Raw genomic sequence first — 17,772 nt, 5'->3', positions numbered from 1 at the left:
TCCCTCTCCTACCCTCTATCTCTCAGAGGAGGTAGAGTCTCTCTCTCCCTCTCCTACCCTCTCTATCTCAGAGGAGGTAGAGTCTCTCTCTCCCTCTCCTACCCTCTCTATCTCAGGAGGTGAGTCTGTCAGAAGGGATTCACAGGAGGCAGGATGTGGGCGGAGCCTACTGGAAAGATCTGACATTCAGACCAACCAGGTGGTTAAGACAAGCTTAAACCCTCCCTCCGAGAGATGGAGGGTAGAGAGAGAGAGGGAAGAGAGAGAGAGAGAGAAAGAGATGGAGGGAGGGAAGAGAGAGAGATGGAGACAGAGAGAGAGATGGAGAGGCAAAAAGGGGATAGAGAGAGAGAGAGACAGAGAGAGAGATAGAGAGAGAAGGGGATAGAGAGGGAGGGAGGAGAGAGAGAGAGAGAGAGAGAGAGAGAGAGAGAGAGAGAGAGAGAGAGAGAGAGAGAGAGAGAGAGAGAGAGAGAAGGGGATATAGAGGGAGGGAGGAAGGAGAGAGAGAGAGAGAGAGAGAGAGAGAGAGAGAGAGAGAGAGAGAGAGAGGGGATATAGAGGGAGGGAGGAAGGAGAGAGAGAGAGAGAGAGAGAGAGAGAGAGAGAGAGAGAGAGAGAGAGAGAGAAGGGAGGAAGGAGAGAGAGAGAGAGAGAAGGGGATAGAGAGGGGGGGAGGGGGGAAAGAGAGAGAGAGAGACAAAAGGAGGAGATTGAGGCACACTGACACACTCCAGCTAATTCTTTAAGTCTCTCCTACAACACAGGTGCGCACACACACACACACACAGAGCTTGTAAGGGATTGGGAGGCTTGATGAATCTTACTGGGTCACTTGAACAGTGACAGAATAATCCTGTCAGCATTAGCTTAGCTATCTGAACCAGAGAGACTCTGTCTCCTTCTCTCTCTCTCTTTCCATCTTCCACTCACTGACACACACACATTCTCACCCTTTAATACCTTCTCTCACATTCTCTGTAGTTCAGCCTACTTCCCCACCCCCCACCCTCTCCCTCCACCCCTTCCCTCCTCCCTCTCTGCCAGGGGTTTAGCGATACTCTACAGCAGTGGTTCTCAACCCTGTCCTCAGGGACCCCCTGTCCTGCATGTTTTAGTTGTTTCCCTGCTCCAACACACCTGATTCAAATAAAAGGGTCGTTATCTAGCTCTGTAGAAGCCTGGTAACGAACATGCATTTGAATCAGGTGTGTTGGAGCAGGGAAACATCTAAAACAAGCAGGATAGGGGGTCCCTGAGGACAGGGTTGAGAACCATTGCTCTACAGGACACCTATCCAACTCCATCCCTTGCTTTCCTTCATCTTTCCTCCAATCCCTCCCTCTCCCCCCTCCTTACCTTCTGCCCCTTTATGTCACCAGTGATGTGTTCCATGTCTCCCTCCTCCATCTCTCCCATCTTCAGATGGGTCACCACCACCGCCCCTGCCACAGACACACCATCAGACGACCTGGGGGGAGAGTGGGAGAACAGTCACAACTACAGCGGTGGTGACTGTTCTGTCATTCTCTCCTCCTCCTGTAGTGGAAGTCAGGTAAAGAGAGAGAGTGGTAGGTAAAGAGAGAGAGTGGTAGGTAAAAAGAGAGAGGATGACTAGACTTCCCGCTAAATTTGAAATGCATCTCTTCGTCCATGTTCGCATCTGCCGAACAAGCACAGTGTTCACTCTTATTTGCTGGAGAGAGTTAGGGTTAGTTAGGGTTGCTTAGGGTTAGGGTTGCTTAGGGTTAGGGTTGCTTAGGGTTAGGGTTAGGCTTAGGGTTAGGCTTAGGGTTAGGGTTAGACATGTTCACAAGCCTGGTGGCTCTTCTGTCTCTGTTTCTAGTTCAACAAATACTTTCTTCCAACTCAGCTTCTCAGTGGTTCTCTCAGACGCAACAGAAAGTTCCATCTTTCCTCATAGCCAGAGGAGGAGGGGGAGGAGGAGGCGGGGCCATCGCCTGAAGAGGAGGAGGAGGAGGAAAGGAGGAGAGAGGGGGCCCCGGTTGCTAGCTCCTGCGCTACAAGCAAACAAACCACCATTTTGCACGATTGCACTGCATAGTGCAAAAAAATTCAGAGGCTGGACAAAAAGGCCACACAACTCTAAATGCTGAGCACGTCTCTGCGTGACATTAAGAAGCAGACCCGCAGAAGCATGAACCAGGCTTTAGTGCGCGTGTTTGTGAGTGTGTGTGTGTGTGTGTGTGTTGAGTGAACAGGATGGAGAATGGAGTACAGGAGAGGGGGGTTGGAAGTGATCAAATGTGCAGTGACCCTGACAACACCCACTAGCTGGTCCTATCAGCTGCTCTCCAGACTGTGGGAGGGGCTTGCTGTGGGGGATGATGGGAAATCTCTCACACTCACAGGAAGAGAGCTGGGCGTCGCCCTTCTCCAGACACACCTGAACGCTCTCAGCAACCAGATCATTATGGGATGGAGCAGTACCAGTCAAAACCTCTTCTGGGAGACTGACTCTACTGAGAGAGGGAGAGAGGGGTGTGGAGAAGGAGAGAGGGGTGGAGGGAGGGAGGGAAGAGGGATGAAGAGGGGTGTGTAGAGAGGAAGAGAAGGGTGGAGTGATGAAGAAAGGGGTGGAGAGAGAGAGAGAGAGAGAGAGAGAGAGAGAGAGAGAGAGAGAGAGAGAGAGAGAGAGAGAGAGAGAGAATGTCACCCTGACTTTGAGCCAACAGTCTCAGAGGGATTGTGATGGAGGATAAAAAGATTAACATCCTTGCATTTAACCTGGCTATTCAGTCTTCAACCCCTGGAGGATCCACAGTTACAAACACCTACTCCTAGGATTGCTTTTCTCTTCGTCTGCTAATGAAATGTCCTTCTTCAAGCAGACAGGTAATTCACTCATATCTTTCAGGACTAGATGTGTGACTGCACACATGGAGGAATTCACATACAGCTCTGTCCTACAATCTGGATTCCTGTTCAGACACACACACACACACTGAATACACTACACGCACACACACACACACACATGCTGAATACACCACACAAACTTATACATGTGTCCTTCAGGCGAAGTTAGTTTAGTTTGTGTGTCATCAGGCCGTGTCTAAACAGTCAACCTTTTTTTTCTCTGAGGAGAAAGAAATCTCCCCCTCTCCCTCCATCTCTCTATCCCTCCCCCTCCATCTCTCTATCCCTCCATCTCTCTCTCTCCCTCCCACCCTCCCTCCCCCTCCATCTCTCTATCCCTCCATCTCTCTCTCTCTCTCTCTCTCTCTCTCCCTCCCACTCTCCCTCCCCCTCCATCTCTCTATCCCTCCATATCTCTCTCTCCCTCCCACCCTCCCTCCCCCTCCATCTCTCTATCCCTCCATCTCTCTCTCTCCCTCCCACCCTCCCTCCCCCTCCATCTCTCTATCCCTCCATCTCTCTCTCTCTCTCCCTCCCACCCTCCCTCCCCCTCCATCTCTCTATCCCTCCATCTCTCTCTCTCCCTCCCACCCTCCCTCCCCCTCCATCTCTCTATCCCTCCATCTCTCTCTCTCTCTCCCTCCCACCCTCCCTCCCCCTCCATCTCTCTTTCCCTCCATCTCTCTCTCTCCCTCCCACCCTCCCTCCCCCTCCATATCTCCCTCCTCTCTCTCCTTCTTCCTGCCTCCCCCTTTCCCCACCTCATCCACTCTCTCCTCCTCTCTCTGTCTGTTGCAGTTGGCTGAGGGAATCGTCTGCAGATTTCTTTTCGCCTGTTCCTCCTCAAATCAAATTGGCCGGCGGCCCTGTATGACAACACTTAATCAGGGCACTTTGTGAAAGTGACATATTGCATAAAATGTGCTCAAAGCGCCCGTCCAGAATTTGGCATGATTTAAGAATTAGAACAATTAGTTATCAAAAGGAAGTGCTTGAGTTTCAAGTGGCAGGACTTTCCTCTGTGTATCAAACACACAGCACATATCTGGAGGGAGTGTTTTAAAGACGTAACACACAGAGGGAGGAGTGTGCTTGAAAGAAACATGGATGTTCCCCTCCCTCCATCTGACATCCAGAACAGCCCAGATCCCCAGATCAAAGTGGCGGTGAACAGGTGTTAGGTGTATTAAATATGGCACATGAGAATACCTGCATTTGTTCCTCCTAGAAATACCTGCTTCTCCCTTCCACCAGAAGCACTTTCCATCCATAAATGTGATGAGAGTAAGCACAAGAAGAGCATGGGAAACAGACCGCCAGAGGGAATCAATACTTAATACTTTACCTGTGTAATCTAAGATTTCAGCTGCTGGGAATGAGAGGCATCATGTTTAAACCTGACAATGTACTCAAACATTAAATAATAAAAAAAAACATGAGTTTCTGTTTAAGTTGTCTTCCTAATGTCACAGGGTCCAGTCTGCCTGATCAGGGAGTCAGTCTGCCTGATCGGGGAGTCAGTCTGCCTGATCGGGGAGTCAGTCTGCCTGATCGGGGAGTCAGTCTGCCTGATCGGGGAGTCAGTCTGCCTGATCAGGGAGTCAGTCTGCATGATAAGGGAGTCAGTCTGCCTGATCGGGGAGTCAGTCTGCCTGATCGGGGAGTCAGTCTGCCTGATCAGGGAGTCAGTCTGCATGATAAGGGAGTCAGTCTGCCAGATCGGGGAGTCAGTCTGCCTGATCAGGGAGTCAGTCTGCCTGATCGGGGAGTCAGTCTGCCTGATCAGGGAGTCAGTCTGCATGATAAGGGAGTCAGTCTGCATGATCAAGGAGTCAGTCTGCATGATCAGGGAGTCAGTTTCATATGGATCCTCTGGGACGACCGCTCGAGTCCAATCACTAGACACAAATCTGCTAACCCCCTAACCCTCCATACCCCCATAACCCTAGTCCCATAACCCTAGTCCCATACCCCTATACCCCCTAAACCCCCATACCCCTAGTCCCATACCCCTTACCCCAGCCAGAAGTATCTCTAGTACCCTGCTCACTGTGGAGTATCTGCTTTTGACTATCATTGCAAGGGCTTGGTAAGAAGGTGTTAAACACTGTAGCACCTCGAAGAATCTGAAGGCTGTATGTGTAACAGGCACAGCAGAGAGGCCACAGCGTAATGCAGCAGGAAGTTTGAGACGGCTAGCAGATCAAACAGGAAATGAAACAGGAAATAACAAATTCAGTTAAGAAAGGAAAGTGAAATGTGTGTCCTCTTTCTGCCAAAGACAGAGACACAGAATGAGTGAAGTGAGAGAAATAGTGACAGAAAGAGAGAGGAAGAGAGAGAGAAAGAGAGATAGACAGAAAGAGATAGAAAGGGAGGGAGAGAAAGGGAGTCTGGAAGGGGAGGACAACCAATTGTCTCCAGTCTTCAGTGGTCCTCTTCCATAACCCCATGGGGTGGTACAAATTCAACAAAAACCTTCAAAGTCTTTGTTCCCCAACAGAGAAAAGACCCCGACAGTTAGCTAGACTAGCCTGGCAAAGCACCATCAGCTCACCCCTGTAAGAGGCCTAACGAAAGTTTTAGCCCAGGGAAGCTGAAAATACACAGAACAAAGAGCTGATAAAGAAGATGAGGAACAGTCTGCTTGGAGCTTATGGCTGTTTTTCAACTAAAGCAAAGTCCTGTAGGACATCTACTGTACACAATGCCGGGCCAGGGGATTGTACACACACACACACACAGGAAGTAGGGCTGCCAACTTCTTGTGGGGGGGGGGGGGGTTACTACTGCTAGCTAACACTGCAACTCTAGCTAAGTCAGCAACACCAGCTTACTTAGAAACACCAGCGAACTCAGCAACGCTAGCTTACTCAGCAATACTAGCTAACACTGAAATGCTGGCTGAAGCTGCCAGCCCCATAAGCCTCACAGAGGAAGTCTAGTTGTGGATTCTTGACCTAAATAAAGTTGGACAAGACAGCTAAATATAGCCAGGGAAGTTCTGCCCTGCCTGCCTAGCACTAAGGACAGATGCTGTTATATGTATGAAGGAAACATGCAGGGAGTGAGAAAGGCATGCAGGCCGAGAAGCCGGGAGGCCGAGAGGCCGGGAGGCCGAGAGGCATGGAGGCAGGCCGGCATCCATTGGAAATGAGCCTTTCACATGACAGCAATAACTATGGTTCCTCCCATCTCTCCTCCCCACAAACGTCAAAACCTGAGAGCCTTTTTTCTGAGCGTGCGCGATTACCTACACCAGGGGTAGGCAAGCCTGGTCCTCAGGTGCCACTGTCCTGCATGTCTTAGATGTTTCCCTGCTCCAGGACACCATTTTCAGCTAGTTGAGAGCTGTCTCAAGTAACTGAGTTAAATGCCAAATACCAGCCAATCAGAAACATCCCCCGTAACCGATGCAAGCGCCCGGTACGCTCTCATAGGTCAACTGCTCGTGCAGTGAAATTCTGCTCGGGCGCAGTGAAATTTTGTAAAGTCTATGCGCTCTCGACTTTTGACTCAAATCTGACATACACAATACCATACACAATTTCCGCAGAAATTGTACCTTCTCTAAAATTACATGGAAAGTGAACGGGACTGCACCCGACTACATCAAGTCTCTCCTGCAGCCTTACACCCCTACCCGCCACCTACGGTCTTCTTCTGACAACCGTCTGGTGGTCCCACGGCTCAAGACCGCCCGCTCCCAACACAAGCTCTTCTCCTGTCTGGCCCCCCAGTGGTGGAATCAACTCCACATCTCCATCAGAGACACAGACTGTCTCCCTACTTTCAAGAAAAGGCTAAAGGCGGACTTGTTCTGGGAGTACAGCGGTATTTAGGAATGATTTGCTGGACCTGATGTTAGTTTCCTCTAGGAACAAAATGGCTCTTATTGAGGGACTTGTTGCTCTTGTTGGTTAGTTGTAAGTGATTTAACTTCTTGTACTCACTGAGAATTATATTAATGTTGCTTGCTTTCCTACAGGTACACTATTGCACTTTTTGAGGTTCATGTTGTTTAATTGTAACTTTCCACAATGTATGCTTCATGTTTTGGCTACCCACAATGTTTTGGTGCTCATAGTTTATGATCATTGACCTATGCACTTTTGTAAATCTCTGTCTTGGAAGTCGCTTTGTATACATTGTAAATGTAAATGTATATACTTAACTACAGCGTTGTTACTACAGGTATTGCTATGTAGTTGGAAGTTTATGTAACATTAATATAAAGGGTTTCATTGTAAACCCATCCATGAACTACGTGTCATTCAGAGGTAGAGCAGAGCAGATCAACAGATTGCAGGTTTAAATCCCACCTCTGTGTTGAGCTTGGATAAAATTGTTGGCTTTATGAATATCCTATTATGACTCCAGGGTGGTTCACGTCTCTATCATCCCAGATAAGGACAGAAGCCTCCAACGTACATGTGACAGGTGGGATTAGCTGGAGGGAGTTCATCTGTTAAAACTGCCTTATTCATATGTTAAAACTGCAGTATTTAGGCTTCTCTCAGTAATTAGGGTGAGATTGATTTGAAGCCCTGGGGTGACTCATGATGCTAAAGAGCAGAAACAGCTGTCAATGGACAAGTCCAACACTTACACACACATCTTTCTACCTCTGAGCAGTTCTTTGTTTATCTTCACCCCTGCTCACTGTGAACAGTCCAAGCTGTAAAGCAGAATTCTGTTAATCACTATAATGCTACATAAATGGTAAATAGGTGTGTGTGTGTGTGTGTGTATGTTTATAGTGACCCACCGTCGTATTGCAACAACTTTACCGCATACAAAAACAAAGTGAAGCATTTTCTTTTAACCGTTGGGCTCTCAGACCCCCCACATTGCGAATGATAAAAGAAAATTATTTTTATTTGTTTTTGTATTGAGTAAAATTGGGTAAACACAACGATGGTTCGTTATGAACCATTTACCCGTTTATTAATGCTGAGGGCTGGCTGATGTAGCTGTCTGTCTTACTAAAACGGCGTATCTATGCATCAGTGCTAACGTGTGCTGACGTTGTGACGTCAAGCTAGCACTGAGGTCCCTTCTGCCAAACAAGGCACTTTTCGCCACAAAAACTACAATCAACGCAATCGGGACCAAGACGAACATTTTGACACAGATGTTGTCTATGTAGTCCAAATATTGAGGGATCCTTAGGCGTGGGAAATAATAATAATAAATATATATGAGAGAGAAATATGGTTGTGCTCGCCGAAGGCTTGAGCCCAATTCTTATCCGATTCATCGATTAATTGAAAAAAGAATCGACAGATTAATCGATTATTAAAATAATCGTTAGTTGCAGCCCTAGTGTATATGTGTGTGTGTAGGTGTGTATATGTTTGTGTGTGGGTGGTGTGTGACCCTGCTATGTATCAGCCTGGGGAGCAGAATGACTCAGAGATAGTGAGTCCTGAGACATGATTATGTTTCTTTAATAAAGTGTGATCACACTGACAACACAAGCCTTCCCCCGCTGCAAAACAGATGATGGGTTTTACAAAAACAGATGGGTTAGTGCTCCAGAAGCAGACACACATAGTCACACACACACACAGTCACACACACACACAGTCACACACACAGCTACCTGAGGTTGATGTCAACTGGTTGTGACAAGTGTCGCTGGTACTGGGAGCCAATGAGAAGCCGGTTAATCTGTCTGCTCACTCTATACTATAGAGACAGACTTTAGTACTATAGTTGAACTGTTTATTGTTCTCAGACTTTCCCTGCTCTGCCGAGTCTCTGCTCCTCCACACCTCCCTGCTTCTCCACACCTCCCTGCTTCTCCACACCTCCCTGCTTCTCCACACCTCCCTGCTCCTCCACACCTCCCTGCTCCTCCACACCTCCCTGCTCCTCCACACCTCCCTGCTCCTCCACACCTCCCTGCTCCTCCACACCTCCCTGAGCTTGGTGAGAAGTGACACTGTTTCACCGTTCCGCTGTCTCGACTGACTTATAATTATAATTTGCGACGCATTGCTAAGGCAACAGTATGGGAGGAGAGCGTGAGGTGGTTTTCATCATAGATATATATAAACACTAGACGGCTTTTAGACTAGCAAGCTTTCTGTCTGAGACACACACACACTCCCACCCCCCCCCCCCAGACACACACACATTCTTCCACACACACTACTCCCCTACCCACACACACAAATCTCTGTTTTCAAGAACCTTTCAGACCTCACAACCACACTGTCTTCTAGAACCTTCCAGATCTGTTGGGTGAAAGGTCATGTTATAAGGGTCCTTTTCAGAAGGCCAATCAAACAGTTCTTCTTTGAAAGTCTTTGTCTTCAAAGGCCTGGGATAATGTGAGTTTGTGTGTGTGTGTGTGTGTGTGTGTGAGCGTGTGTGTGGAAGATAATGGGACTTCAACAACTTCAAGGACATCTTAGTGTCGGCTTTTCAAAACAAATAATTAAAATGTTACAAATGATTAATCAGACATTCTCCATGATGGTTTTGTGTGTGCGCGCATGTGTGTGTGGATGTGTGTGTGTGTATATGTGTGTGGATGTGTGTATATGTGTGTGGATGTGTGTGAGTTTGTGTGTGTAGATGTATTCTCATATTTTGAGGTGTGTGTGTGTCAGTAGGCATGCGAAGCTTCACCCTCTCATACACACACTCACACACGCACACACTAACACCCATACAAAGGTGAGCACACTGAAGCAATGTGTGTGTGTGTGTGTGTGTGTGTGGGCTTCAGTATTGACAGAAGATAGCTAGTATTCCACTGGTGCTGTCCCCACACCAGCATCACCAGGTTAACAAACTCATTAGTATCAACCAGGTTTGTAGGTGTAACTCACTCTGTGTGTGTGTCTTTAACAGAAGTTAAAGTCTAGATTGACCACAGCTGCCCCTGTAGAGACTCCAGAGACCACATGGTGATGAACAACCTCAGAGATCTGAGAGACATCAAAGAGAGACCAGAGACCGGAGAGACCGGAGAGACAGCCAGCCAGAGACAGCCATAGAGACAGACAGACAGACAGCCATAGAGACAGCCAGAGGGACAGACAGCCATAGAGACAGCCAGAGAGACAGCCAGAGAGACAGACAGCTATAGAGACAGTCAGAGAGACAGCCAGAGAGACAGACAGCCATAGAGACAGCCAGAGGGACAGACAGCCATAGAGACAGCCAGAGAGACAGCCAGAGAGACAGACAGCTATAGAGACAGTCAGAGAGACAGCCAGAGAGACAGACAGCCATAGAGACAGCCAGAGAGACAGACAGCCATAGAGACAGCCAGAGGGACAGACAGCCATAGAGACAGCCAGAGAGACAGCCAGAGAGACAGACAGCTATAGAGACAGTCAGAGAGACAGCCAGAGAGACAGACAGCCATAGAGACAGCCAGAGAGACAGACAGACAGACAGCCATAGAGACAGCCATAGAGACAGACAGCCATAGAGACAGCCAGAGAGACAGACAGCCATAGAGACAGCCAGAGAGACAGACAGCCATAGAGACAGCCAGAGAGACAGACAGAGAGACAGACAGCCATAGAGACAGACAGAGAGACAACCAGAGTGACAGCCAGAGAGACAGGTCTTGGCTAGCTGGATGATTCTTTGATTCTGTTGTACCTGGGGCACCTCAGGATTACAGGAAACAGTCCAGAAAGGGATTCTGGGTAATGATGGTGAAACCGATGATATCTCAAACCAGCACTAGCATTTACCCCTCTCAGTCTCTTCAAGCACACTTGGACTTTCCCTATGTGCGTGTACTGTACGTGTGTGTAGGGTGTGTGTGTAGGGGGAATATTATAATTCTTCTCTTCTCCCTGGTTTTGCTTCAACATGTTATGATTACACACACAGGAAGTAAGACACAGGAAGTAACAACTCTACAGCCAGGCCCATGTGCAAGTCAAAGATAACCAACACTCCTACAGCACAAAGTCCTCCAGACACCCTCCAACACACACACACACACACACACGCACACACACCCTCCAGCACACACATGCACACACACACAGACACACCCACCCTCCAGCACACACAGACACACAACCTTCAGCGCACTCTCCCCGAACACTAGTCTGCATGTCTTCCCTATTCAACACCTCTACAACAGAAACAATACTCACTGAAGTACAGACATTCATGTGTTTATTGTAATTAGTCCTAGTTCCTTATTCATGAGTCCAGGGACGGATCTAAAAAAATATTAATGGAGTGGCAAGAGGGTGGCAGGAGATTTTGAGGGGGGGCACCCCCATGGCAGAAGTATATAATGCTGATTTAATTGCAGTCTCATATTAATCAATGTTTATTAGGAATCAATGTTTATTTGGAATGCCCCGCAGTCTGGGTTGTTATATGTTTTGGAAACTGCAAAGGCAGCTTGAGTCTAAGAGGGACTCGAGACACCGCAAAGACTGCGGCTTGTATTTTGTTTTGTTACATTTTTATTTGAGAAGAATACTGGGAAGAGGCCCCGGGGAGGACCCAGGACACGCTGGAGGGACTATGTCACTCGGCTGGCCTGGGAACGCCTCGGGGTCCCCCAGGAAGAGCTGGTGGAAGTGGCCGGGGAGAGGGAAGTCTGGGCCTCCCTGCTTAGGTTGCTGCCCCCCGCAACCCAACCCCCGTACAAGCGGTAGATAACGACAACGACCTTTTAATTTAAATTTATTTTGATTACTTTTATCACTTTTTTATTATTATTGTTTTTATAGATTTTATGTAAAGCACATTGAGCTGCAATTCTTGTATGAAATGTGCTATATAAATAAAGTTTTCATTGTTACTATCCATGTTAGTCTAAAGATTCAGAACGATGTTGCAGGCGTTAGAACACATGAGCAGGTTTAACAAACATCTCTTCTGTAATCCCAGTCAGACAGTACACAGCTGCTTCTCACAGCAGCTGCTGTAGCCCAGGTTACAGACAGGCTTTTCTGCATGTAGCTACAGCTGAACACATACACATACACACAGACTCTCTCTCTCACACACACACACACACACACACACCAGCTGGGTTCCACAGTGAACCCTGACAGTCACTTTGAGCACCAACCTTTGTTGGCCAATAAAAACCACTGCAGAGGAGACAGGAAGTTAAGAAGATGGAGAAAGAGGGTTAGGGTTAGAGAAAGAGGAGGTTGAGGTGAGAGGAGGAAGTTGACAGTGAGAAACAGGATGTGTCCTTACCGCAAGTTGAGAGTAAGCTGTTGGTGGGTCACCAGCTCCCCAAGGGAGAAGGTGGCGCTGCCCAGGAAGACACTCTGAGGAGCACAGCACAGCAGGGGGGTTAGCATGAAGCTACATTGGGATCCCTTGATTCGGTTCAATGGCAGCCACAAAGCTAATTGCTGCTAATTGAGCAATAGCTGAAGTGCAATTCAACCGCACCCAACTGTATGACCGTGTTCACTCCCACTATGCTGATGGCCATCTCTAACATTCTGCCTAGTAAAAATTACAAACAAATATTTGAATGTATAATCAAATACATGTTTTTTTTTTATCAAACAGTCTTCAGAAAGCATGTAATTGGTCAACCATTTATAGTTGGTTTACACAGGTATAGGAATGTAAATAAATGGTCAATATTCATTTTTAGTGTTATACAGTCCTGGTCTCTCCTACAGTGCATTAGTGGTGGTCTCTCCTACGTGCACATCCCATCACACATGAACACAGACTGCATGTGGGCACGCACACTCAGCTGACTCCTAGGCACACAGGCATGATGTAAACAGTGGGTGTCAGTGCAGGCACACAGGCATGATGTAAACAGTGGGTGTCAGTGCAGGCACACAGGCATGATGTAAACAGTGGGTGTCAGTGCAGGCACACAGGCATGATGTAAACAGTGGGTGTCTGGGAAAGGGGAAAGGAACCAGCCCATCAATAACAGAGGGAAGGACACACACACACACACACTCCCACACACACCATGCCAAGGGCATGTACATGGCTGTTTTCTGTGAGGCCCTTACACACAGACAAGCACACACAGACACACACACACACACTAACAAATTAACACAAGCACACACACACCTACATGTAGGAACATACACATTGTGTTTCATATTGAGATTCAGTCCTCAGCTCAGCTCAGTGTTGCTCTACTGTCTGGCCTTTGATGTCTGCTCTCCGTGGTAGCAGTGTTGACACCTGTGTGTGTGTGTGTGTGTGCTCTCTGCTCTTGTTGTCCTCTCATACAGCAGTGTCCGAGTAGAGAGCACACACACACACACACACCACACACACACACACACCACACACACCACACACACCACACACACCACACACATCACACACACCACACACACCACACACACACACACACACCACACACACACACCACACACACACACACACACACCACACACACACACACCACACACACACACACACACACCACACACACACACACACACACACACACACACACACAGGTGTCAACACTGCTGACACCGAGAGCAGACATCAAAGGCGAGACAGAGGACGACCATCAAGCAACAGTGCCTCATTGAAAGCTGTGCTAAACTCTAACTCAATCACAGGTGAGTGAAATTTACAATGCATTGCTACTTAAAGAAAAGTTTTTGTTGCCTAGCGTGAAATTTGGCTGCATATGCAAGTGTTTTACTGGCATTGAAGAGGGTAGACCACACACACACACACAGCTTGACCTGAACCAGCAGACAACACACCAGCAACGTTCAACCGTGAAGTAGTAGTAACAGTCCTGTTCTGCTCTGAGATGTAGTACCAGCAACTAGGGATGACATCACAGACGGTCCTGTTGCCATGGAGAAGGTCACATGGCCTGGGTCAAAGGTCATGAGACTAAGCAGTAACCAAGGCGGGGGGGTCTCTTACCTCAGGGGCTCTGCTGCCATGCCAACTGCAGCTGTCATCTGTTCCCATTGAAATGAGTGACAGCATGGGTCACATGACCTTTCACACAGAACCAAAACAACCTGAGATCCTTTTTCTCCTCTAGATCCTCAACTTGATCCTCACCAATGCCTCTCTCTCCTCTAATTCCTTTCTCACTGCTCTCTCCCCTCTCCCCTCTCCCCTCTCCCCTCTCCCCTCTCCCCTCTCCCCTCTCCCCTCTCCCCTCTCCCCTCTGTCCGTCTTCAGATTGCTTCAGACACAATCACAATAATCGTTTGCTTTCTGTCTCTTTCTATCTTTCTTCCTAGCCACCTGCCCCCCTGCCCCCCCTGCCCCCCTGCCCCCCTGCCCCCTCATACTCCCCTCCCACCCCTCCAGTTTCAGATATAAAAGGGCATCCTGTCTCCTGACCTTTTCTCCCAATAATTTCCTACCAGAGTGTTTTCCTGCGCCACCACACACACAGACACACACACCAACACAACTGTAGATCTATATACAGGAGGATGGTCAGTACTGTAGATCTATATACAGGAGGATGGTCAGTACTGTAGAACTATATACAGGAGGATGGTCAGTACTGTAGATCTATATACAGGAGGATGGTCAGTACTGTAGATCTATATACAGGAGGATGGTCAGTACTGTAGATCTATATACAGGAGGATGGTCAGTACTGTAGATCTATATACAGGAGGATGGCCAGTACTGTAGAACTATATACAGGAGGATGGTCAGTACTGTAGATCTATATACAGGAGGATGGTCAGTACTGTAGATCTATATACAGGAGGATGGTCAGTACTGTAGAACTTCTCTGTCTGACACTCTGTATCTCTCTCACACACACAAACACTTATACACAGACACATTTATGCATACGCACATACACAGTAACAACATATACATAATACAAAGGGTTCAAATGAGTGTAGAGAGCCCTTATTTAGCATCTATGTTCATCCTTCAGTTAAACAGTCCCAGAGGGAGGAGGAGAGAGAGGGATGAGAGGAGAGAGGGTTGAGAGGAGAGATGTATGGATGAGGGGAGAGAGGGATGAGGAGAGAGAGATGAGAGGAGAGATGGATGAGAGGAGATGGATGAGAGGAGATGGATGAGAGGAGAGAAGGATGAGAGGAGAGATGGATGAGAGGAGATGGATGAGAGGAGATGGATGAGAGGAGAGAAGGATGAGGGTAGAGAGGGATGAGAGGAGATGGATGAGAGGAGAGAAGGATGAGGGTAGAGAGGGATGAAAGGAGATGGATGAGAGGAGAGATGGATGAGAAGAGATGGATGAGAGGAGAGATGGATGAAGAGGAGAGATGGATGAAAGGGAGAGAGGGATGAGGGGAGAGAGGGATGAGGAGGAGATGAAGGAGAAAAGAGGGCAAGGAGAGAATAAAGGAGAAGACAAATGATGCCCTTCCACCATCAGGGAAGATTGATTCTGATCGTCTCACTTCATTCACTCTCTCTTCCTCTCTCCCTCCCTCTCTCTCTCCCTACCCTCCCTCTTTCTCTCCTTCCTTACCCTCCTTCTCTACCCCTCTCTCTCCCTACCCTCCCTCCCTCTCTTTCTCCCTACTCTCCCTCTCTCTATATACTTCCCTCTCCTCTCTCCCTCTCCTTTCCTCCCTGTCTTTCTCTCCCTATTATCTCAGTTGCAGGTTAAACTGATCTACTCTTCCTATGCTAACCTTCCTTATAAAATGTATGACTCGCCATGAGCACACACACACACATCCACCTCTCACACACACACACACACACACACACACATCCATCTCTCTCACACACACACACACAGACACATCTACTTCACACAGACATCCACCTCACATGCAGACACACCACACACACATACATCCACCTCACATGCAGACACACACACACACACACACACGAGACAGACTGAGGAGCATCCTTCTAAACATACTAATTACATTCAGAGACAGAACTGACAGTTGAGGTGTTACTAGTCCACACACACACACACACACACTCTCTCCTCACTCAAACTACTGACACACAGACTCATTCACAAACTACTGACACACACAACATCAACATTGCAGTTCATTCGGACTGTAACACACACATCAGGAGTGATCCAGTCAACACAAGGAAGCTGCATCTATCGCTGTGTTCACTAACTCAGACACAGGAACACACACACACACACCCCACCCAGCCTCACACAAACACACATATGAACCACCCAGCAACACACACACATGCACACACACAGACACAGCAAGAGAAAGCCTGCTTACCGTTCTTTGCAGTCTTTTCCGGAAAAAGAGCGACCGTTTGACACAGAGAGAGTCAACAGGGAGGAAGAGAGAGAGAGAGAGTGAGAGGAGAGCGAGAGAATGAGGGAGAGAGAAGGGAGAGAGGAGGAGAGAGGAGGAGAGAGCTGTGTGTCTTTAAGCTCAGTCACAGTCTCTTCAGCCTGGCGCGTTCTCTCTCTGGTGCAGCGGGCGAGCACACACACGCAAGGAGCACACACACACAGACAGACAGAGTGCAGCGCAGCAGTAATGGAGGGAGGGGGGAGAGAGGGGAGAGACAGAGAGAGAGACATAGAGAGAGACAGACATACAGAGGGAGAGAAGGATGGAGGAGAAAGAGAGAGGAGGGGTCACACCTCTGGTCTTCATGACTCACAAAGCCTGTGGTAGAGAAGAACTTAGAATGGCTGCAACTGTGAGTGTGTGTGCGTGTGTGTGCGTGTGTGTACCCCCAACAGTGTCTATTTCTGTACAGACCATTTACACACACTTTGTCTCTGTTTTCTCTCTGCAGGAGCAGCAACACCCCTACCAGGACCTACCCCTCACAACGTAGGACCATTAGCACACACACATGTACCTACCCCTCACAACGTAGGACCATTAGCACACACACATGTACCTACCCCTCACAACGTAGGACCATTAGCACACACACATGTACCTACCCCTCACAACGTAGGACCATTAGCACACACACATGTACCTACCCCTGACAACCCCATCCAGCTCCACACACAAACACACAGTGCTGTCAGTGAGCCTGTGGCTAATCTCAGGCAAGGCCGAGCTTAACTGAACCCACACTGAAGAGAAATATGATGAGAAAAGACTCCCTCCTTGACATTTAAATGAGAACAAGCCAGATCTGATGAATTTACAAATCAGGAAATAAAATATTAAAATAATAATTTCTTAATGCAACTGTGATGTCAATGCTTCTAGAGAGTGCAACACAGAGAGGGAAAGATAGACACAATTAAAGCACACACACACTGTAGGGATCTCAACAACACACACTCACACACACACCCTGTAGGGATCTCAACAACATACATCACACACACACACTGTAGGGATCTCAACAACACACACTCACACACACACACTGTAGGGATCTCAACAACATACATCACACACACTCACACACACACACTGTAGGGATCTCAACAACATACATCACACACACACACTGTAGTGATGTCAACAACATACATCACACACACACACACACTGTAGTGATGTCAACAACATACATCACACGCACTCACACACACACACACACTGTAGGGATCTCAACGACATACCTCACACACACTCACACACACACACTGTAGTAATGTCAACAACATACATCACACACACTCACACACACACACTGTAGGGATCTCAACAACATACATCACACACACTCACTGTAGTGATGTCAACAACATACCTCACACACACTCACACACACACACTGTAGTGATCTCAAAAACATACCTCACACACTGTCGCAGTCTCACACCTCAACAGTTTGTCGATATTTAGTTTGTCTGGCTGATCTACTCAATCATGTGGGCTTAACTCAGGAAGTGACACCACAGATCACAGAGCGACAAACCACTTCCTCTTAAGACACTTCCTTTAAACCAAGGCCATAATCATAATATATATTAGGGGGGACACATCCCCCCCAATATTCAAA

The 17,772-nt window shown here is 47.9% G+C and overlaps 1 protein-coding gene across 1 annotated transcript in view; it reads right to left on the bottom strand.

Annotated features, from left to right (window-relative positions):
* inpp4b (inositol polyphosphate-4-phosphatase type II B) overlaps positions 1 to 17,772 on the bottom strand; it is an 83,041-nt gene that overhangs the window by 53,510 nt on the left and 11,759 nt on the right. Inside the window, exons 3-4 of the mRNA XM_084687082.1 lie at positions 12,085 to 12,158; positions 1,360 to 1,471 (exon numbers count right to left, since the gene is read on the bottom strand). Coding sequence (XP_084543208.1) covers positions 1,360 to 1,471; positions 12,085 to 12,158 — 186 coding nt within the window. The remainder of the gene's footprint in view (positions 1 to 1,359; positions 1,472 to 12,084; positions 12,159 to 17,772) is intronic.

The sequence above is a fragment of the Hypomesus nipponensis genome, chromosome 22 (genome assembly GCF_054491055.1).
Source record: "Hypomesus nipponensis isolate SF chromosome 22, ASM5449105v1, whole genome shotgun sequence".
Taxonomy (NCBI): Eukaryota; Metazoa; Chordata; class Actinopteri; order Osmeriformes; family Osmeridae; genus Hypomesus; species Hypomesus nipponensis.
Note: the sequence above shows the minus strand (reverse complement) of the source record. Positions and strands in the feature narration are given on the sequence as shown.